The sequence below is a fragment of the Lycium ferocissimum genome, chromosome 6, assembly GCF_029784015.1.
Source record: "Lycium ferocissimum isolate CSIRO_LF1 chromosome 6, AGI_CSIRO_Lferr_CH_V1, whole genome shotgun sequence".
Taxonomy (NCBI): Eukaryota; Viridiplantae; Streptophyta; class Magnoliopsida; order Solanales; family Solanaceae; genus Lycium; species Lycium ferocissimum.
The window spans coordinates 15,614,361-15,638,056 of NC_081347.1; the positions used below are offsets into that span (position 1 = coordinate 15,614,361).

The following is a 23,696-nucleotide window of genomic DNA, read 5'->3' on the forward strand; positions in this document are numbered from 1 at the left end:
GTTGTCTTTTCTTTCAAAGTTGATGTTTAGTCTGAGGTTCAGGCATTGTGTGGTATGCCTATTTGTGCCTTTCTTTAAAGTAAATAATCATAGTTAAAAGATAAGAGTAGGATCAGGGAGTGCCAACAACTGAAAGGTTCTCCATTTTATAAAAAGTAGTTTAGTTGTGAAAATTTCAGCCACATGTTTTCATATTTGAACCATGGAATTGAGATGTTTTATGGGTAATGGTAAAGATGTTTGAGATAAATATATGAATTGTAACAAGTCCTTTCCAAAGTTAAATGAGATGTCTTGTGTAAATTCTGGAAACCAAGCAAGACACGTGCTTCATTTCAGATTATGTGATTATTCTTATTAACTAGTTTTATGCTTGTGATTAAGATCGCTGCTAATCCTCTGCTTTTTTTTTTCACGCAACACTTGGGAGCATTTGGAGTTAAGGCAACTCCGGATTCTGCCCAGACTCAGAGAAAAAAAACAGTGGCTGCATCCGCAATGCTCGTGTCAAGCTGTCCCCCCACTTTCGTGTCAAGAGTCCACGTCCCTCTTCCTCTCTTAAAATTTTTATATCTTTTGTATTATTATATGTTATTTGCACCCTCTGACTAACATTTTTATGGGTTTGTATTTGTAGGATTTTATTTCTTGTTTGTTTGTGAACTTGTGAATGGCCGAGCTTTATTGGCCACTTTTCCTTAGATATAGATCTTGGTTTAAGGATAGCTTAGGATGAAGAAATGACAAACGTCCCTTTAACTTTGCATATTTCACAGGTTGTAAACATTTTTTAACCAATAGATAAGGCTGATTTTTTTCTTTTTCTCTTCTTTAAAGTTAATTAACGTTCCTTTTTTTTAATCCCTTTTAACAAAATGAGTGATTTAAATAGGGGTTTCAAAAGGATAAGATGCGTATTTTATGGGTAATCTTTTTCTATTTTATGCTAACATATTGAACGAGTTAGATTCATTAAATTTAAATGAGGAAGTTATATTAGAGCCCGAGTATAGTGGGTCAAGCTATTTTACGAAAGCTATAAGGTAAATATTCTATTTTATATACACGCATACATATATATATTATCTTATTTTCAGCAATTCCTTTAATCATCTTTTCATAATGTGTGTATATTTATATATTATTCTCATGTCACAGAAATAACTATTTTCAAAATATGATGTACCATATTTACACATTATCTTCTAATCCTCGCTTCTATATATATTTTATACTAATCCTCTCATTTTCTATACTATATTATACAAAGAAAAAGAAAAAAGAAAAAAAAAATATATATATATATATATCTCATGCACATTAACTACTTCCTTTACAATAAACATATCACATATATACATTAGTATCCTATAAAAAATATACACCTGCTTATTCTACATTAAACATACTATTCTAAACGTTATATATATTTTTCTCACGCATGCATCATCATTATCTACTTTTACAATGTGCATTTATTCACATAACATAATCATCTTAAAATCCGTTTTTCTTTTACAAGTCATTTGGAGGAATAGTTTCTTTTCACAGTGCTTTTAAAAAATAGGTAATAATAAATAATAAATAATCCCCTCTAGTATTAATTAAGCTAAGTTTAAAGGCGTCCTCGGATAAGCTCGAGGATGCTTAACACCTTCCCCTCGGGGTAAATAAAATTCTTACCTAGAATCTCACAGGTTTCAAAAACTAAAAATGGAGTTTACTTTTTTTACAAATGGTTTCCTAATATTTCCTAAAAATTAGGTGGCGACTCTGAAAAATTTACAAAACCAGAGGAAACATAGCCTATAAGTTGTGAGCTAGTTTTAATCCGTTAAAAAGAGGGCATGACACTATGCACTAAATCAAGTGATCAGTAGAGTGATTTGATGTCAACTACTTGATTCACCCATAATTAGTGATAAACAAAGGAAATCAATGATATTTAGTGATCAATATATATACTTAATCAATTTGATGGTATTTTGTATCAGGACAGATGATCAACTAAGTCATTATGCATTGAATTGAGTGATCATTAGAGTGATTTGATGTGAACTACTTGATTCACCTATATTTAGTGATAAACAAAGGAAAAGTGATCAATAGAGTGAATATTTTACCACAACTAAGTACATTGTTGCAGCAGTTGAGCCATCTGTTGAACAAATGAAGTAACTTGTTGTAACATTTGAGCATATCCGTTGCAACATATTGGTAACTTCCGCAAAAGCTTCAAGCTGTTTGATTTATTTACCAAACTTATCTGTTTGCAACCAGATTTTCATTGTTGAACAATTTACTCAGTTGTTTGAGTTTTACCAACATGGTCAGGAATCTATTGCAACAGATTACTCTGCTGTTGTAATCATATACTCAAAGCAACTCTTTGATTATTCCCAACAGTTGTTTAATATATTGCAACAGATGGAAAATCTGTTGCGACATCTGTCACAGCTGTTTGATTATTACCAACAGATTTAGAATCTGTTGTAACGGATTTGTAACTTGTTTGAAACTACTGAACATAATGTGAAAATCTAATGACATACTGAAATGGTTTGATTTTTATTTACGATTCTGTAAGATGTTGCAATAGATAATGAATTTGTTGTAACAACTTTACTCATCTGTTGCAACATCAGCGACATCTGTTGATTTTTCACCAACAGATTAGGAATCTATTGCAACAGATTTGTGACTTGTTGCAACAACCTATGACTTGTTGCAACATTTGTTTAAATTATTGCAACAACTGTTTAAATCTAATATTTTGCTGGAAATATACACTGAACATGGAAAATACATACTGAACATAGAAAATATATACTGAACATAGTGAACGTAAAATACATCCAATTCATAATATTGTTTAACAATAACATAAATCAAACAAATTGACAAAAAAATAGTATTAGATGACTCATCAGTAGAAGATTTAGCAGTCTGATCATGTAACTGTTTGCTTTTTTGTTCACTGCCGGTCATCGACTTTTCGACTGGTGTAGTATTATCATCATTAGCTTCATCTTCGCCATCTCCATCTCCAGTTCTTTCTTGGGTAGTAAGCTCTTTAGAATGCGTATCATCATCATCATCTTCAGATCTTGTTTTTACTTCTCTTTATTCTTCTACCTAAGAGGATTGAGAGGCTTCTTTAGCCCTCATTCTTGTCTTCAAATTGTTGTTCTTGCTGACGCTGAGTTGCATACTCAATTGAAACTTCATTTTCAATTAGTAATGCTCTTGCTTGTTCAACGAGCTCATCTAGTGAAGTCTTTGGTTACACTACAACAAGCGTAGACTCTAAAATTAAGAGAAAAGGAGTTGAAGCTAAAGATAAGAAATTTTCTTGTTATTCATAGCAGAGAAACCAGAGGAGTGCTCCTCTTCTCAGTAAGGGAGAACCATAGGGGGAACCAAAAAATTGAAGAGAGAAAACTTGTGCTCTGTATTTTTTTTTCCCTTTATCCTCGGTCTCCTTTCTCTATCTATACATACATATAGAAGATAATAACTCTATATTTATGTATATCCCCTAAACCCCAAGACTCCCAGTTCATATTCATCCAAGAACCAACCAAAACACAGTGTTTGTGTTTGTGGGTATTTAGCGAAGGATAAAAAGTGGACAGAAAAAATTGAAGGAGATTTAGGAAAACCCCATAATAAAAAATCAATCTTTTTCTTTGTTTGAAGAGAGGGAAAGAGATTTAGGAAAACACCATATTAAAAATTTAATCCTTTTTGTGTTTGAAGTGATTTAGGAGAACCCCATCATAAAAATTCAATTTTTTTCTCTTTTTGGGTGTGTGTGGAAATGGGTGAAGTGAAGGGAAAGAAGAAAAGATTGTCTAGAAATCTTTCCCTTTTTGCCCTCACTGATCATAGCAGTAATAAATCTCCTAAGAAGTTTGAGGATCCAAATAGTGCTATTGTTGGTCTTGAAATTGTAGCAGCCATGAATAAGAACAATGAAGATTTTTCTTTCATGAAGAGTAACTAGTAGTAGGGGAAGAAGAAAAAAGGATGGAAGAGATGGGTGGGGTTTCGTACCTCGCCACCAATGGTCGGAGCAGCGTCGAGCAGCGATGGTCTGTCGGAAGAAAAAATGGTTACTGTCGTTTGTTAGAGGGTATAAGATAGGATATGCTGGTACTAAATTTTTGGGATAAATTAGTACCATGTTTGGTTTGAGTTATTAATTAGTACTGGTACAAAATTATACCATAAATTGGGATAATATTATCCCTATTCCTAGTTGGTATAACTAATACCGGTACTAATATATATTGGGATAACTTTACTAAATGACCATCTTGCCCCTTAACCTATTTCATATATACGTATTACGTTGTTCTAGATAATCCTTTTCTTCACTTCTCCCACTAGAGCTTTGGGCACTCAGCTATGGGAGATTGATACTCCAAGAAATCCAACAGATTGATACTCCAAGAAATCCATCTCTGTAAGTTTGTCCTTTTATTTTCTTCTCCCTTTCTGTTACTTTACCATGTATCTACTATCATTAAAAAAAAAAACCTTTACCATTCTACTTACAAATTGATAAGTTTTTGGTATCACAAGAAATCTTCTCCCTTCTACTTCATGTTTTCCTCCTCTTTTCTGTTACTTTCCTCTTCTTGTAAATTTTTATTTTTTATTAATTATTTTTTCAATTTTGTATGTGTATTGATCATTGAATAAAGTAGCAAGTCTTATTGTTTAGTTTCTCTCAGGAGTAGTTCATGCTAAATCTGAGTTCCTCTTAGATTTCTTCGGTTGTATGCCTCTTATCAGTACTAATGTGGAGAAATGGTTAAACTTTTTTGAAACTGAGAGGAAGATCCACATTTTGTAATCACTAATGTTGGGGTTTGGATTTTTGTTGTACTGGTTTTGAGTTTTTGAAGCTTCGAATTTTTTGATGTTATTTTTATGTTACTAATGGAGATTTAGCGGGATATTGATGATTTTTACCTTCTTTTGATGTAATGATTCAACTAGAACTATTGTGTTTATAGATGACAATACTATTTCTAATTGTCATCAGTTATAAAAGAGGACCGTATTGCGGTGAAGAACGTAACTCTTTTGTGAAACTTATTTGTTCTAGTGAGCAATGGTGAAATTTATTTGTACAGGAGAAGAAAACAAGAACTCAGTTTTATATTATGTAATATATATGTTTCAGTATATCTACTCAGTTTAATAATGATTTTGCAATTTTTAAATGACAAATAAGTGTCTATGGATCATCAACAATTGTGCGATGTCGATCCTTAAGGAGATTATGATGCATTCATATGTTGTCTTTATTTGTCTTTTTATGGCTATTTACAGCATAATTTTAAGAAGACAATCTAGAAATAGACGGGTCACTCGATATAGCACTGGTGCTAGAATTCCTAAAATCATGTCTCATCTAAATTTTATCATTCACGACAGTGATATTGTATGTATTGATAAGCTTAGGATGGATAGAAAGGCCTTTCACATTTTAGCTTCTTTAGCCACGAATATTGGAGGATTGACAGACACTAACAATATGTCAAGCACTGAAAAGCTAGCAATGTTCTTAAATATTTTGGCTCATCACGAGAAGAACAGGTCTATCAAAGTTGATTATATTAGATAGCGGTGGAGTGTAAGTCAAGCCTTTAATGAATGTCTAAGAGCTATTCTCAAACTAACTCCATTGTTACTTGTTAGTCCTAATCCAGTGGCCGAAGATGAGACTGGTGATCGATGGAAATGGTTTAAGGTAGGTAAATTTCAACATAACATTTGATTTACTATAGAAAGATTTAAAACATTATCATGTAAGCATTTTGTTAATTTATTTTATAAGGTTGTCTAGGTGCGTTGGATGGTACTTACATTCCCATTAGAGTTCGAACTATAGATAAGCCAAGATACAGGACACGGAAAGGAGATATAGCAACTAATGTCTTGGGGGTTTGTGATAGAAATCTTAACTTTACTTATGTCTTACCTGGTTGGGAGGGTCGACGGCTGATGGTCGTGTATTGCGAGATCTTTGTTGTACGAAGGAATGGTTTGAAAGTACGAGGGTATGCTTTATACAGAAAGACTTGTCTATTCTTATTACCTCAAAAATAGAATAATATTTTAAAGTAATTATATCATTGTTTATATTTTTTAGGCAATTATTATTTATGTGACGGAGGATATACAAATGGAAATGGTTTTCTGTCCCCCTATCGAGGATATAGATACTGGCTAAGGGATTGGCAAGGTGACAATCCACCACCTCGATGCCGAGAAGAGCTCTTTAATATGAAGCATGCTAGGGCGCGCAATGTTATTGAAAGAGCATTTGGTGTATTGAAAGGACGTTGGGGAATTCTTAGAAGTCCTTCGTGGTACTGGGTTAAGATTCATACTAGAATCATTAGTGCATGTTGTTTGTTACACAATTTCATTCGAAGAGAGATGGAAGTTGATCCGTTAGACATGGAAACAGAATTCAACATGGAGCATCAACATGAACATGAACATGGAAATATTGATACCGTTGAACCATCTGATGAGTGGACCACTTGGAGGGATGAGCTAGCTCAGTCTATGTGGAATGAAAGATCTAGCAATTAATCTTTGTAATTTTTAAGTTATGTTGTCATTTTGTGGTGCTTGTACACTTTTGGTATGGTTTTCGTCCATTGGAAGATGTAGTAGCTAGTGATATTTTGTGAAGACAAATAGTGAATCTTTTTGTATGTCTCACATTCTTTGTTTGTGGAGACAATTCACCTTAATGTATATCTAACAATATCTTTCTGAAGACTAGTAGTGAATCTTTACGTATGTTTTTACTTTTTTTTTTTTTTTTTTTAATATAAGCAGTGTATCTATGAGTTAGTCTCACATTATTATTTTTCCTAGACAAAGTTAGTTGTATTTTTTTTTTTTATGGCTAAAATATTTATCAGTGAGTCATAAGTTAGTAAGTGACTTCACATCTTCTTGTTAATGTTCTTAACTATTTGATTTCAAATAGCAAATACTTGCTCATTTCTTGCTATGTTGTTTATTTGATCAGCTTTGGTCAAGATCATATTGACGGAATGAGTAATCACACATCATCTTCTGACCAAGCATCAAAAAGGTCGAGCCGAGCAACACCTCAAAGCCGAAGGTCATGGACACTAGAAGAAGAACACACTCTTATTGATGGTTTAAAGGATTTGTGTGTTAAGGGTTGGAAAGCGGATAATGGCACCTTTAGGCCCGGATACACGACGGAATTGGAGCTTTATTTAAACAAAATCCATCCTAACTGTGGATTGAAATCTCAACCACATATTAATTCTAAAATGAAAGCGTGGAAGAGGGATTACAGGACTATAGCTTTATTAAAAAGTCGTAGTGGTTTGGGCTTTCAATATGGTGAAGGAAGAATTGTAGTTGATGATCCAAGCAAATGGGATGAGTTTGTTAAGGTAATGAAAATTTTATTTTCAAGTCATCGAATATGTTGTTAATAAAGTTTCTTAACGTGTGATTTCTGTTGCATATGCCAAGTAAAAGAGAGATATGGCTTTAGTAGTTTGGCTCTTTACTATGCTTGTCCTCAAATTTTAAAGTCACTAACTTAACTAAAGGAAGTAATATTGTTTTATGTCAAGACTACTGCCTTAGCTCTATGTTAGGATTGTGAACTTCACTAACTTAACTAAAGGAAGTAATATTATTTTATGTCAAGACTATAATATCATGTCTATTCTTGGACTTAATCCTTTTGCTGCATCAATTTGTATGGTTTGTGGTATCAATTTGTATACTTATAAAGTACATATGTTGATTGAATATTTTGCTTTATCCTATTTTATTATAGGCTGATCCAAATGCCAAAGGAATGCAAAACAAGACATGGCCATTGTTCGAGGATTAGGAAGAAATATTTGGAAAAGATAGAGCAACGGGAGAGTTTGCAGAAGGGCCGAAGATGCTTTTGAGGAAATTGGTAGGAGCCAAGGTCAAGGAGTTTCTAATGATAGAAGATTAGGATTTCTTATTGAAGTTGATGATGAAGATGATGAAGAAGATGCTAGACATGAACCTGATGTAGCCCCTGGAGAAGCCGAAAATGCTCATGGACCTAGTAAAGCTTGTCAAAGTGCAGATTGAGCTTCTGAAAGTGGAAATCCCGAACACCAACAAAACCAACAACAAGGTAAAAATACTAGAAGCTCCTCTTCCAATGTCAATGATAAGGAGAAAAGCAAAAAAAAGAAAAAGAACTGTTGAAGATGTTAACGAGACAGCTTTAAAGGATTTAGTTGATGTTATGAAGGAATTTACGACAAATCACGGCAAAACAATGGGTGCTTTAATTGACATGTTTGGGGCGCGTGATGAATCTGAAATTCGTGGAAAAGTTTTAGATATCCTTTCATCCCCTGCTTATCAAGAGTTGTATAGTCCAGATCAACAAATCAAAGCATCAATAGAGCTTACTTCTGATGTTAGAAAAATGGATTTGTTCTTACAAATGGGTGAACTTCAACGTCAAAATATAGTGTGGATGATTGTCAATGACATGTTTCCAAGTATATGAATATGATTGTAAGGGCTGGCCATGGGTTGACAGTTTTTGCTAAATTGACGAACTTCAAAAGGGTTAATGATTGTATCTGCTTTTTAAGCCTCAGCTCTATAAACCTGATATGTGGTCGGGAAAAGCATGAGGATGCGGATGTCAATGTTATATGTGTGGATGGTTGTCAATGATAGGTTTCCAAGTATATAATATGATTGTTACAAGTGCCATGGGTTGATAGTTTTTGCTAAATTGACGATCTTCAAAAGGTTTAATGGTTGTATTATATTTTGATGCCTCAGCCATATAAACTTGATATGTGACGGAGAAGAGCATGAGGATGCAAATGTAAATATTATATATGAATGCTAATCATGTATTTTGAACTTTTCTTATGGTATTGTATTGTGTGTATGTTTCTACAAATCTTAATTTCAGTTTCTGCACTCATTTTTGTACAGTTTCTGCATTATTTTTGCACAGTTTCTGCATTTTTTGGCTTCAGTTTTTGCATTTTTCTGCACAGTTTCTGCATTTTCTGCATCATTTTTGCACGGTTTCTGCATTTTTTGGCTTCAGTTTTGCATTTTCTGCATCAATTTCAATTTTGCCTACATTTTTTTTTGCATTTTTTGCCTCATTTTGCATAGTTTCTGCAATTTTTGGCTTGATTTTTGCATTTTCTGCATAATTTTTGCATCATTTTTGATTTTACATTTCTGCATTTTTACTGCATTTTTTTGCTTCATTTTTTCCATTTTTCGGCACAATTTTTGTATTTTTTGCATAGTCTCTGCACTCATTTCTACACAGTTTTTGCTTTTTCTGCATAGTTTCTACACTCATTTTTGCACAATTTCTGCATTTTTTGACTTGCTTTTTGTATTTTCTGCATTTATTTTTGCATTTTTATTTATAGTTTCTGGCTTTTTGCACACTTTTTTGCATTTTTCTGTATAAGTTTAGTACTGCTTATGCATAATTCCTGCATTTCCAGCACTTAGTTTCAGTTTCTGTTTCTATTTCTGTTTTATTGGTTTCTAGGCAACCAATTTACTAGCTTGAGTGACTAACCAAAGTTGTAAGAAGAAAAAAAAAAAAAGGAAACAAACTAGTGAGAGTTCATTATAATGGGTAATTTATAACCTATGCACAAGGTTGGATCTCTTGCATGTTTTTGCACTTATGCACAATAAGCCATTGGAATATCAAGGTTAAAATTGAAAATGATAACTTTATCCAGGTTTATCCAACTTCAAACCAAACACATGCTTTGAATTATACATGGTATATCCCACCTTTAATCCAATGAACCAAACAAAGGATCAGTACTAAATAATCCAGGGATTATTTAATCCCAGGACTATAATCTCAAGACTATAATCCCAGCATAACTTTGTCCGCGTACCAAACGACCACTAAGGGTGTTTACGGTTGGGAGAAGATGAACAGATGGTTGCCTTTTGAATCCCAAAAAAAAAAAAATTGCTTTTTATTTTAAAATAAAGGGGTTAAGAGAATGGGGTGTTTTTGTATTTTAAAAAAGTTTAACAAGTTTTAAATATTATATATGGCCCCATTTTAACTTAATCAAAATTTAAGTGGGTTTTGACCACTTCAAGTCAAACTTGTCACCTTTTCCCAGAAAAGGGTCAAATTTACCCTCCAGGTATGGTTTATAGTTTAAATTTATCCTCCGTCAAAGTTTGGGATCAAATTTGCCATCGCCGTTAGGATACTTGATAAACTTGCCCTTATATGGATGAAACTTTGACTTGGACTCCACAACAGAAAAAAATTAGCCACGTCAGCTACACGTCATATCCCAACTCCAATTCTTTTAACCCGTAACCCATTTCCCCATCCCATAAAATCATACAACCTAGTTCATTTTATTTTAGAAAGAGAGCGAATCACCCCATTTGGGTCTTCTTAAATCAGATTGTGCTTAAAATTCTAGATAGGTCTCTGCTTAATTATTGTTCTGCAAAAAAAAAAAAAAAAAAAAAAAAAAATCAGCGTCCAATTTCTTGGGTGTGAAAAAAAAAAAAAAAAAGTTTTCTTATACTTTTTTCATGGAATTTTGCTCTTTCTTTTTTGTAGTAGGGGTTAACAAAGCTTAATTATTTTCTTCTTTTAAAATTTCTTTCAACATGATAGTCAGAAGAAAAAGAATGAAAATTATTCAACACCACAAGTGCAGGCATCATCAGATAAATTTGCACCGAAATTTGATGGATTAAGGTTTATAGAAACACTTATCACAGCTCACAGATAAGCTTAATTTCGGAAAAATTATTAAGTTTGGGGAGGCGAAACTTTTTTGACATATTGCTAGGATATAAAATAGAAAATGAGGAATTGTGTATGACTCCTTGTTTCCAATGAGGAATTGTACCAAAAGAAGCACAATCTGGTTTAAGAAGACTCAAATAGAGGTGATTCCTCTCTTTCTAAAATAAAATGAACTAGGGTTATATGATTCTATGGGATGGAGAAATGGGTTACGGGTTAAAAGAACTGGGGTTGGGATCCGATGTGGAGTAGGATTGGGCATTAATATTGAAAACCGGACTGAACCGAACCAAATCGAACTTCAAGAAACCGAAAGAACCGAACCGAACTAGTTTGGTTCGATGTTCAGTGTCCACCTTGAAAAAATCGAAACCGAAATAGCCGAACCGAACGCACACCAAAATTTAATACATTACCCAAGAAATTAAAATAGTCCAGACCCATTAAGTTTAAGCCAAAAAAAAAAATCTCAATTGTAACAAACCCTCTTTTGCTTTTGTATCTCTAATTTTCCACTTCAGTTGAGAAAATCAAATATCCTTAACAAAGGAAGGTGATTAGGATGTGTCTTTAGGATTAATGTATGTCCTTTATGTGTTTTTTCTTATTCTTACTGTATGTATATAACACCTAGTAATTCTATATCATGGTTATGATTTTCTGTTCTTGTGTATCCTGTTTGTTTGATTTTGATTTCAATTTATTAGTTTTATGTTTTATTGCTTTTGAGAATATAAATTAGTGTAAATGGAATCGCTTATAATATCATATCAAAAAAACCGAAAGAATCGAACCGAATTAGTTTGGTTCGGTGTTTGGTGTCCACCTTCATAAAATCGAAATCGAAATAGCCGAACCGAAGTTTGATAAAATCGAACCGAAGAACCGAACGCCCACCCCTAACGTGAAGCCTACGTGAATATGACGTGGTTAATTTTTTTATATTGTGGAGTTTAAGTCAAACTTCTATCCAATATAAGGGTAAATTTATCAAGTATCGTAAGGGAAATTTGACCCCAAACATTGACGGAGAATAAATTTAAACTATAATGGGTAAACTGGACCTTTAAGCTTTCTAATTTTAACACTTGAAGCGTACTTTTCTCTAACGCTCACCATTTCACTCTACGCTTTCCCCCCAAATCCTCTCTCCATTGTGAGTGATGAACGGACTCTAGATTGAGATTGAAGTCTTGAAGAAGCACACATAAAGGGTATTTGACTTACCATTCTTTTTCTATTACTTTGCTTTTTGGGGTTAGTGTTATGCTGCAGTTATATATAGGTTCTTTAGGATTTGCAAATTTTAATACTAGTAAAGCTACTAATTTGCTGTTCTAAATATAGAACAGATTATTATGCGTATTTTATTGCTTCAAATGAGCAAATTTTATGAGTTGATAATAATATTAGAAAAGCAACCTGGAACTACTTGTAAACATCCATTGTTTTTCTTTGTGGGTTGAGTTCTCTAAAACAATTTGGGGTTTATCTTGGATGGTTTCTTGAGTATAATTTGAATTGTGTTTTTCTGTATGATGTGTTAAAATGATTTGTTTCATTTATTCACTTCTTTAAGTATCGACCAGCATATTAAAACTTCTGTGTACCCCACTTGGTACCTCATGTCAAGTTAAATATCCGTATAACATAGATATTAATAGGAGATAATTGATGATTTCAATTACAATGCACCTTTATTTCTTATGTTGATTTCACAATGCGAATAAACGTTCTATCCAGATAGTTTGGGGATTCCATGCTTCATATTATTATTATTAGTAATTTTCTGCAGGTTCTTGGTGATTATTGTTATAAGTGCTTATTTTGTTCTTGTGTTGATTTGACAATGTGAATTGCAGTTCCGTTCAGATAGTTTGGAGATTCCTTACCTCGTATTGTTGCTTATTTTCTAGAGGTATTTGGTGATTTATGATGCCTCCTAAGAGAAGAAAGCATTGTCGAAGTCTACCGCATGATGTCCTTAGCAACCTACCTGATAATGTAATCGATGTCATTCTGATGCATTTGCCTTGTAAAGATGCTGTGAGGACAAGCGTTTTATCAAAGAACTGGAGGTATCAGTGGTGTAGACTTACAGAGTTGACGCTTGATTATGAACTTTGGAAAACAAAAAAGGATTTACTAAACCCTACTGTCAAATTTTCAAAGATTATCTACCAGCTCTTGACCCTTCATGAAGGACCCATTACTAAGTTTACCCTCAATGTTGTTCTTCTAAAAAGCTGTCCTGAGATTGACAACTTCATATGTTTCCTCTCGAGGAATGACATTCAACATCTTGTTCTTCACCTTCCATTTAGAAAGCTATACAAACTATCTTCTTCACTTTTCACATGTTCGCAGCTGAGGCATCTAAATCTTCACTATTGCTTTATAGATCATCCATCAGCCTTTCAAGGATTTGATAAGTTAATTAGCCTGGAACTATGTGAAGTCACAATTTCTTCTGAATTGCTGGAAAGTTTAATATCTCATTGCCCATTGCTTGAGCAGTTGGTGCTGGATACCACAGCAAATTCAGACACAATTGAAGTTAATGCCCCCATGTTGAGATCGTTCGATTTCACGGGCAATATAAGTTCTATCTGCCTAAAGAATGTCCCTCGTCTGTTAAAAGTATCTCTGCAAGGTGACTATATTAAGGCAGAGGAACTTGATTTTGCAAAGGTTTTCGAGTCTTGTTCTGCTCTTGAGCACCTCCTCTTTAACTTCTCTGATTCCGGGGTAAATGTTGCTTCATGACTGAATCATTATGCACTTTAGCGGATGGAATTTCTTTTGGGCTGACTTGATCTTGATTTTTGGTAATTGTTTTCTAGTTCTTTGCTGAAGAAGGATATGAAGCACCAACAAGGCTTACCTTTAAACTGAGCAGTGTCAAGCGATTTTACCTGCCTGATATTACGCTGATTGAATCATCATATAAGCTCTCGTATGCTCTTTGCTTGATAAGAAGCTTCCCATATTTAGAATATCTTGAAATTAAGGTTCGTAGTGCTTTGACTCTTTTCTTTCTTTCTTTATTTCTTTCTTTCTTTCTTTCTTTCTTGTTTAGCGGCTCTTTTCATACTTCTTAGATCCTCAATAATCTGTGAGTTGACTTCTTGTTATCAATCTTAGGTTCGTATTGAAGATGATGAAGATGATGATCCTATTCTAGAATCCCTTAAGCTCGAACATACCTCGGACATGACATTTAATCACCTCAGCGAAGTTAAGCTTGGATGCTTTGCAGGAACAACGCCTGAGTTGCAGCTTATCAAGCTTTTGTTAGCTGAGTCCCCACTGTTGGAGAGAATGCTAATTGATCGACGGTTTATAGATCATGAAAATCTTGACACAAGATTACAATTTTTTGCTGAGGTAGCAAAATTTTCGCGTGCATCTCCTAAAGCACAAGTAGTCTACATAGATTCAACCAGATCACGTTCTCTGGCTAGAAGTTAAAATTGAGAAGAGAGAAACAAACATTGATGTAGTTTAACACTGTGTTTTGCTTTGCCATAACGTCTGTTTCGGAACATGAGCATTGCTAGATGGATGTTTTGATTAGTTTGTCTTGTTGTAATAGCATTGTCATTACATGTTTTAAGGATTTTTACATTTACTGCCTGCTCATGAATGAGTTATCAAATGTGACTTATACATGAATTGATACTGTGGTGGTTTATTTCAACGTTAAGTTGTGGGATCACAGTGTGTTAGTTCTCTACCTGGTCAATTGCATATTATGGCACAGCTTGGAGGGACTTAACAGGCCAAGCTTTTATTTTCCTGCCAGCGGTCAAGCATTTTGAGTGAAACTCAGTCCCCTCCTCCCCCCGCCCCCCCACTCCCATAGTTTTATCCAAAATAAGCATTTAATTCCATTATCTTATTCTTAAAAATGGTCTCATAATGAAAGATGAAACCCAATTGTTGAAGGCCGAAGCCCATGCCCTGGGTTAGGATAAAATACTTGAAGAGGTAAAAATAATGGCCTAAGAGCTGAAGCATCAGAGAAATAGGGCGTAAGGCAGATTCCATCACCAGCAATCTTCTTGCTTGGTAAGCTTTAAATCTTCTTCCATTATATTTTGCTTATTTTTTCTGTGTTTTATCATTTCTTTCCCTTTTTCGATGAACTTCAATCTCTGAAAATAAGTGTATCTATCTTATTCTGTTTCCTTTTTGGGTATGTGTATGCATTCGTTAAATCAATAAAAGTTACTTCCTTTCGATAGTTTTTCTTAAAGCACAAGAATCTATTTACGCTTGTCCCAAAAACGGGGACACCAGATAGATAATGTGTTCGTTCTGCTTATATTTTTCACCGATCGCCACTATACTCATACGCACCCTCCACTAATATTACGTTCTATCAAATTTATATCTGACCAGCCAAGAACTAACTTAGTAAATGCTTTTTTTTGGATAAACTATTATCCAGGTCATATTTCTTATAAATTTTCATGGTATGTGATATTCTGTGGGTTGTGACAGATGAATACTGTGTTTAGGCGTTGAAGAAAGTGTGTGGTACTAGTGACTTAGAATATCACAGGAAAAATGATTTTGCTCTATAGTAGGAGAAGACTATTTTATCATTTATCAGAAGAAGCTGGATAGAGAATTGGAGTTCTGCCATCTTTTAGGGTGGTATGTAATGAAATCTTGACAAGCATGAGAATCATAAAAACATCGCCCCTCCAAATTAAGAAGTTTTTCTCTTGATGCTTTCTGCAACTATGAGTTCTATTATCTATTTGAAATAACATACTAAAGTTAGGCATGACAGGAATGTTCATCTTTCGTTGTGTTTTTGCTCAGGGTCTGTCTCTGTAATACTTTTGCTATTGATAAGGTTGCTTAAAGTGTGAAAATCATCAAATCTATAGTGATAGATTGTTTACTGTGTTGTCCGACTTTTCAAGGTTGGCTTATTGTTAGTAATGGTTGGGTATCTTCTATATATCAGAGGATATGCTTGTTGGAATTAATGTATAGGCAGTTCTTTATTAGGGGGAGATGCCAATCTTCTCTTGGAAGTTCTGTATTAGCGGGAGATGCCAGAAATTAATAGGGTCATGTAGCGGGAGATGTTGGAAAAGATTAGAACAGAGCCAAGACAATAGTAGAATTCAAATGATAGTTGACTTATTGGAACAATTTGAACATTCTTTATATAGGGTCCGAATCACTCTTTTGGTGATCAAATAAATTGATAACATAAAAAAGTGAAAGCAGACAGGAACCTAAAATAAAAATGCATGATTATCAATTTGAGATAAAGAGTGTGTGTCAACTGGTCATAGTTATTTTTATAACTTAAAATGATGAGTTCTTCACTTGTGTATAGGAGTGAGACAATTAAGGCGTATTTTTGTTATAGAAAATCTCGGTGGTTTATCATTTCCTTCCCTTTTGCATGAACTGAACTTCACTCTCTGAAAATAATTGTATCTATCTTCTGTTTCAATACTCTGTTTTAGTTGTTGGTTTCCTTTTTGGGTATGTGTATGTGTTCGTTAAGTCAATAAAAGCTACTTCCTTTCGGTAGTTTTTTTTCAAAGCACAAGAGCTATTTATGTTTGTCCCAAAAATCTTATAAAATAGTGTTTTTGGAAGGTTCAAATTCCCGCAGATACCTGTGGTGTAATTGAGGTTAGTGCAAGGTGTCTTGGATACTACCGTCATAGAAAAACTAGTGTTTTGGATGCACTTCTCACTTACACCATGTCCCTTTTTCCTATACCAAAGAAGGCTCCCTTGGCCTAACACACTTTACGCAGAAGGGGATTGATAATTTTCAACAAAGTATGTAATAACTAATAAGACATCCTTTACATTTTCAAAAAGAAGAAAAGACTGAATATTTATTCTAGAAAATGAAAAATGGGAAGTGCACCCAAGGTTGTGGCCTAGTGGTCACTGGAGTGGGTTTAGAACCATGAGATCTCAGGTTGAGATTCCAAGGGAAGTTGAGTCCGAGCAACTTAGCCCAACTCCTGCCCAGAACAGCAGCCACATTTGTGTTGGCAACAGGACAGTGCCCAAATAAGTGGTTGATAGTCTTTATGCTTCCATCACCACATATAGCATTTGTTGCAGAATGGGTAACCTCTCCTTTTGCAAATTATCTCCAAAGCCATTTCATCAGAAGGCTTCTATTATGTTTTCTTAAGTTTCTGACACCCTGAATGACTGTGCTCTATTTCACCATGCTCTTCCTTCCTTTCAATGACTGTCGGTAACCATGAGATCTCACTGTGCTATATTTGTTGCAGAATCGGTAACCTCTTTCTTCCTTTCAGTGACTCTGCTCTATTTCACTAAACTGGAAGTTTTCTCACTTTATCAATCCTTTTTTCCACCTTGGAGGGCATGTGGAATAAAGACATGATGTAGGCGGGAAACACTGTTAGTGAAATGGAGCTATTATTTGTTCAAAAAACTAAAAAAGAAAAAAAATCTAAAGGGTCTTTCTATTCTTGTGAACTAATATTTCTTATTTTAATTCATTTTAAATTTTATAGTTATCGAAACTCGAGATGTATGTAAGAGTCATTAACTTAAATAGTGATAAGGCAAAAATACTTGCAGAAGAATCGAAAATCACAAATAGTATCCACCTGCGGAAGCACGGAGTAGAAGAGTTAAGAACACACAGGGCATTTCGCAACAATCAGGAGAAAAGTCGACTCCACCATTTTAGATCTTGCATCATAAAAATTCTTGGGTGTTGGTAAGCTTAAATGTGTATTAGTATCATCATTTTATTTGTAATTATATCTTTCCTTTTTGGATCAATTAAAGTGCTTATTTGAACCCTTTTTTAGATGTTGCTTTCCTTGGGTAGTGCTTAGATTCAGTAACTGCAGTTGTGTTTTCTGCAGCTATAAGTTCTATTATTATGTTCAGTTTTCTTAGTAATGTTGAATATGACACCATTGTTCACTCCCATTCTGTATATACTCGCCAGGCAAGTTGTGGGAATTAAGCTACTAAACTTAGTTAGGTAATTGGAAATTTAATAGTACTGTATTTGATGTCAAATCCAGTTCACAGCTTTTAAGCAGATCTTAAGAGCGAAAATTACCAAATACTGGACAAACTTTTCTCCTTATCGTGTAGCTATAGATGTCCACTGAGAATCTTATTAGCGGAAAACGACAATGTGATTCTCGTAGGTGCTCTTTTGATTTTTCCTTTCCAATAACAAATCTGTATAATCTCCTGGATCCATGAATTATTTATGGAGGGTATTCTTGCTTTAAAACAATGCAATTCATTTATTTTAAGAAGAGATGGATGACTGTTGTCTATGTACTATGTAGTATGTGCAGATAATTTTGAGATTACTTACCTTTGTTTTCTTGTTTATTTTCTGCAGATTCCCATTGGCATTGCACTGAGAGCTAAAAGCATGGTTGTCAAAGTTTACCTACCGATCGACTTAGCAACCTTCCTGAGAATTTTATCAATGCCATTCTGATGCGTTTGCCTTTGAAAAAAGCTATGAGGACCAGCATCTTATCGAAGAAATGGAGGTATAAATGGTGCAGACTTCCACAGTTGACGCTTGATGATTCACTTTGGGACGCGACAAATGACTTACTATCCCCTTCTATTAAGTATACAAAAATTATGTACCACATTTGGACCTGTCATTCAGGACCACTTACTAAGTTTACCCTCTCCATTTCTGAAATGAAAAAGTATCCTAAGATTGGCAGTTTGATATATTTCCTCTTTAGGAATGACATTCAGGATCTTGTTCTTGAATTTTCGGAGTGGAACCGATACAGATTGCCACCTTCATTTTTCACGTGTTCGCAGTTGAGGCGTTTGACTCTCCAAAATTTTGTAAATACCCTCCACCGGCCTTCAAAGGATTTGATATGTTAAATAGACTGAACTTGCATGATGTCACAGTTTCTTCCAAATTACTAGAAAGCTTAATCTCTTATAGCCCATTGCTTGAGAAGTTGGTGTTGAAAATCTCAGACCACATTCAAATTAACGCTCCCAATTTGACATCCTTCAACTTCACAGACTACAAAATATATTTCTTAAATTAATGTTCCTCTTCTTGCTAAACTTTCTCTTTGCTATGGAGGATCTTTAGAGGAATCAGAAAAATGTGATCTTGACAATTTTTTTCAGTCACTTCCTGCCCTCGAGCATCTGTACTTGGATGTGGGAAGTGTCCAGGTAAATGTACCTTCACTTTCATACATGTACGATCTTTTTGGCTTCAAGTCATCCTGGTTTTTTTTATTTTCTTTGTAGTTCTTGGTTGCAGGTGCAGCTGCAGTACCAAGAAGGCTTTCGTCTCCTCTTAACCATCTTAAACGTCTCCATGTATCTCTGGATGTTTTAGATTTATATTTATCGTTCCTGTGCTCTTTGCTCGATAAGCAGCTATATTTACATGATCTTGAAGTGGAGGTTGTTAATGATGTTTATGTTTTACTCTCTTTTTTATATGCTATTCGTATGTAATGACAACTTTCTTGTTATCATACTCCTTGGGTTTTTGAATCTTCTTGATCTTTCTTAGGTATATCGTGTGGGGTATGATAAATCGGGTGAACAGCCTATGGCCACTGATGAAGTTGATGAATTTTTCGCAAGTTTCTCAAGTGTTACATTGAACCACCTTAGGACAGTTCAGCTTGAACGAGTAAATGGTACAAAGCTTGAAATGGAGCTTATGAAGCTTCTATTGGCCAAATCCGCGATGCTGATGAAAATGCTAATTGAGCCCGATGTATGCGAATTTGATGAATTAAGAGCCAAGATACTTGCAGAGTTGATAAACATTCAGTGGGCATCACGTAAAACTGAAGTAGTTATATGTGAGATCAGACAATAGTCTCATCATTACAATGCTAAGCTTTACATTTCACAAGCACAAACCTAGATGGAGCCAGTAGCCACAACTGAAATTGACATACATACATCGACTGTCATGCATGAATATTGTGTTTGGTATGATGAAAAATATTTTTCTACTTCTTAGAAAAATATACATTTTATGAAGAATTTTTAAAAAAATATAGTTATCAGAAAATATTTTGTAAGAAAATAGAGCAATTTGTCTTCTCTCACTCAAGGGACAAAAGTTATTATCGTTTACAACTATCCAAACAGTAGGTTCATATTGTCTTGCTCAATGAATACCTGAACATTATTATTATCGATTTCAGCACTACTAGTTTTCATCATAAGAAATCAGAATCATCCTCTCCAACAGTGGAGCCATTTCTTGTCATACAACACATGTGGTTCTCTAATCCACTCACTATGATGGAAGAATAAGTTAATTATTACCATCTTAATAACGTGCAAACATTTAACAAATATTAAAAAACAAATAAGTAAAATGAAATCAATAAACAGAAAAACCCCACATAAAGGAAAAAGGAAAAAACCAAAATAGAAACCAATCTATCTATATCTATATCTTTATATTTTATATATAAAAAAGGAGAGGTACAAGCAATGTGGTTAAGCCAAGTGGCAAGCTAATAACAAGCCACTTGGCAATTTTAAGACAAAGCTAATGAGAATTGGGACAAAGCAAATTTAAAACATAATTTTTAAAATTGACAAAATAAAGTTATTAAATTTGAATTGAAAGATAAGCACTGAAAACATCAAATTCAAAATCAACAAATTTCCATTTCGTGCTTTTACTTATTGAACTTGCAATTATTTTAAAGTTTTGAAATTTGAGTTAAAGTTATCCAAATCCGATTAATAAGTGATAAGATTCCATATATATATATTTGAACAGTTATCTTCTATATATAATTATATACTATGCCTAAATTTAAAAATTATTACTCAACATGGTAATCGAATAATATATATATATTTACAACAATTGGTATTTTTTTCAGTCAAAAGAAATCTATATCTATATTTATATATTCTATTTATACAAAATAGGAGAGGTGCAAGTAATATGATTAAGCCAAATTGCAAGCTAATAATTAGCCACTTGGCAATTTTAAGACTATATTGATTATATATTATTTGTTGTAATAACTAATAATTTAAATTGAACTTAAAAGCTTTTAAAACTTGAATTGGATGATAAACCTTTTGAAATTTAAATTAAAGGATAAAGCAGAATCCATATGTACATTAGTTTGAATATGATATTTTTTAGGTGTAGTAGTTATCCATCATAGCTTCACTAATATATATATGTTTTTTTTTAAAATTAGGCTTATCATTGAAAGATAAACTTTTTGAATTTGTAAAGGTATCATTTTTAGATTTGAAAGATAACACGATCAATTCAAATTTAAAATTATTGAATAAATATTAGAGAGTTAATTTTACTACAAAAGTTGCTGATAAATGTACAGTTTATGTCATTCAAGAAGAGGCATAGGAGTTGCAAAGTAGTTAAATTTCACTTTGCATTACTTGAAATCCCATTAAAAAAATTACTCACTCCATTATTTTGAATTAATAAATAAAACTTAATAATAATACTAAAATACTAGCTAATTGATAACTTAATGCAAAGAAAGAATTTTCACGAGCAAATATAAGTTGAAAAACAAAAAGGAAATATTTTTATGAAGTAAGAAATATATTATTTGATAATATAGTATTGAATAATAATAAACTTCGGAGCAATAGACTAGAACTTAAAACAAACAAACAAAAAGTTCATTTAGATAATTTTAGTAATAGCAATTAAAAAATAAAGAAGTCCTTAGTGGCATTATATTTTATAGTAGTCATATTTAGGAGTAAAAGATAAGGATTAAGGATCTTGGAGTCTATCTTTTAAGTATACGTTGTGTTTTTTAAAAAAGAAAAAAAAAACGGATCCTGTACCTATTAGCTTATTATTTGGTATGGTTTTTGAATTTGAATTTAGATGAATTTGAGTTGGAGTGAAGTTTCAACTTCTAACCTCTTATCTATACTTCATCCACAACACAATCTTTTCAGAGTTGTTTCTTTTCTCTCTTTTTGTTGTTGATTATCAGTTTTTAGTACTTATGCTTATCAAGTTTTAGAGGGAAGAGCTATTATTATCATTGGCTCTGTGCACTATCTTAAGAACACTTATCAAATGAATCCTTATTTCTTTTTATGTCTCACTTTCTTAACTATTACTATTGGTGAAATTGTTTTCTTTTGAGAAATGAAATGCAGGTCTTCTATTGGTTCGTGAAATGCTCAAGTTCAACTATATATACGGAAGTCAATGGCAAAGGAAATGTACCTCGAAGAGGTGATGAATCAAGAAACTTCAAACTGAAAATATCTCCCTTCTATTACCTTTTATTTGAAATGGCTTTGAAATTTTATGAAAATGTCAAAATATTTTCCACCTCACGTATTGTTTCTGTCCTAATACTTACAAAGAGTAGAAAAAATCTAAACTTTTTGTTCGTATACCTTTTATTTTTATTTTTATCATTGAGCTTAGATTTTTATGGTGTTCTCAAGTAAAAAAGTAATCTTTTTCGAGTTGTGGTTTGTTTTCTTGGACTAACAGTGAAAATTTTCTTAGCATATACATTTTGCAGTGTTACAAGTAAGTTGAATGGATAATTTTCTTTATAGCTTGAAAATTTTAGTATTAAATTATAATTAAGTGTGCTACAACAAATGAGGGTAGATAAACGAAATAATTCTTTGTAGTGATAATAGATAATTGTTTCAAACCTACTCAAAAGGAACATAACTATGTGTTACCACAAAAATGAATAAAAATGCACTTCTTCTTATAATGCATTAAGAAGACATTTAAGAAATTAAAAATTTTGTCGTAGGTAATTGTTTTAGATCTAATAGAATTTTTTTTTTCATATGACTATCCAATTTAATTTAGTCAAATCCTTTATTCACATTTTTTTATTTTATTACCAAGAAACTTACGAGGTTAGGTGTTCTTTTCTTAATTTACCATTATATTTTAAAGCTTGCTTTATACAATGTATTTACTGTATATCATTTTGTTTTAATCAGACTTCTTTATTTTTGAATTCTTGCTTTTCTTTTTTCTTTTCAGGTTTCCAAAAATCTGTTGGATAAAAATAGTTGAGAAAATGTTCTCGATCTATTAGCTACTTGAGGCCAATCCGTACAGTTCGTGCATTGACCTTTTATCATCTTTAACGCTCTTCACAGGTTTAGCACTAAATTCGTCATTTTAAGCAAGAAAAGACAAAAAAAGAAGAGTTTCAAGAACAAGGAAATCTTAGATTTTTGACAAAAAAATGCAAGGATATCATCATAAAGAAGGGACATATACTTCCTCTCAAAGATATGCAGGCAATGAATGAGAGAACAAGTGTTGTATAGTGAATTTTATAGGAGTTGAAGAGAAATCACATGTGTAGTATATAAGGAAAGAATATTACAATATTTAATGATGAATATGTATAGTATCCATTATACTTTTTCTCAGTGCAAGTTCGTTCATTTGAGTTTCATAGTTATAGTCCATCTTTGATGGAGAGAAACACAAGAGTCTTTGAGCACAAGGAGGTTCCTGGGGATACTATTGCCAAAAGAATGCATGTTTGTGTAGTATGAGCCCCTACAGCAAGTAGGTCATTTTTAGATAAATATATCTTCTAATTTTGTAGTTACTGTGAGAAGGCAGTGCCTTAGCAATTTTGATCAATCTAGCTTTGTTTTGTAATCTAGCTTATAGGAAGATTAAGCAGGTTATGTATGCGCTTTGTATTGTATCATTGAAAATCTTATTGTAAGATGTTGTGGATTACTATTCATTTTTAAATTTAAAAGATATTAACTTATTTTGATATTGTTCTCCGTTTTGTGTTTCTTA

The 23,696-nt window shown here is 33.1% G+C and overlaps 2 protein-coding genes and 1 pseudogene across 6 annotated transcripts; all 3 read left to right on the plus strand.

Annotated features, from left to right (window-relative positions):
• The first annotated feature begins 4,229 nt into the window (after positions 1-4,229).
• On the plus strand, positions 4,230-8,637 carry LOC132060685 (uncharacterized protein At2g29880-like). The gene is made up of 3 exons (XM_059453657.1): positions 4,230-4,468; positions 7,064-7,463; positions 7,859-8,637. The coding sequence occupies exons 2-3, from the start codon at positions 7,089-7,091 to the stop codon at positions 7,913-7,915; spliced, it is 432 nt and encodes a 143-aa protein (XP_059309640.1). The 5' UTR covers positions 4,230-4,468; positions 7,064-7,088; the 3' UTR covers positions 7,916-8,637.
• A 3,284-nt stretch (positions 8,638-11,921) lies between these two features.
• On the plus strand, positions 11,922-19,388 carry LOC132059419 (F-box/FBD/LRR-repeat protein At1g13570-like). Of its 5 annotated transcripts, XR_009415558.1 has the most exons (7): positions 11,922-12,072; positions 12,777-13,606; positions 13,702-13,869; positions 14,003-14,245; positions 14,807-14,929; positions 17,465-17,606; positions 18,255-19,388. XR_009415558.1 is itself a non-coding variant. In XM_059452037.1 (5 exons), exons 2-5 carry the CDS (start codon positions 12,791-12,793, stop codon positions 14,802-14,804), a joined length of 1,245 nt encoding a protein of 414 aa, XP_059308020.1. In that variant the 5' UTR covers positions 11,922-12,072; positions 12,777-12,790; the 3' UTR covers positions 14,805-14,819. The 5 variants fall into 5 exon arrangements, 3 of the variants coding, with proteins under 3 accessions (XP_059308020.1, XP_059308019.1, XP_059308018.1); XR_009415557.1 differs by lacking the exon at positions 17,465-17,606; XM_059452037.1 differs by lacking the exons at positions 17,465-17,606; positions 18,255-19,388 and having other exon boundaries at positions 14,787-14,819.
• On the plus strand, positions 16,812-19,968 carry LOC132061154 (F-box/FBD/LRR-repeat protein At1g13570-like; annotated as a pseudogene).
• Positions 19,969-23,696: the final 3,728 nt, after the last annotated feature.

Coding starts and splice junctions, on each gene's coding strand:
- LOC132059419 (XM_059452035.1), top strand. CDS start 12,791: ATGATGCCTCCTAAGAGAAGAAAGCATTGTCGAAGTCTACCGCATGAT. Junction 13,607..13,701: donor TTAACTTCTCTGATTCCGGG/GTAAATGTTGCT, acceptor ATTGTTTTCTAG/TTCTTTGCTGAAGAAGGATA. Junction 13,870..14,002: donor TAGAATATCTTGAAATTAAG/GTTCGTAGTGCT, acceptor TATCAATCTTAG/GTTCGTATTGAAGATGATGA.
- LOC132060685 (XM_059453657.1), top strand. CDS start 7,089: ATGAGTAATCACACATCATCTTCTGACCAAGCATCAAAAAGGTCGAGC. Junction 7,464..7,858: donor AATGGGATGAGTTTGTTAAG/GTAATGAAAATT, acceptor ATTTTATTATAG/GCTGATCCAAATGCCAAAGG.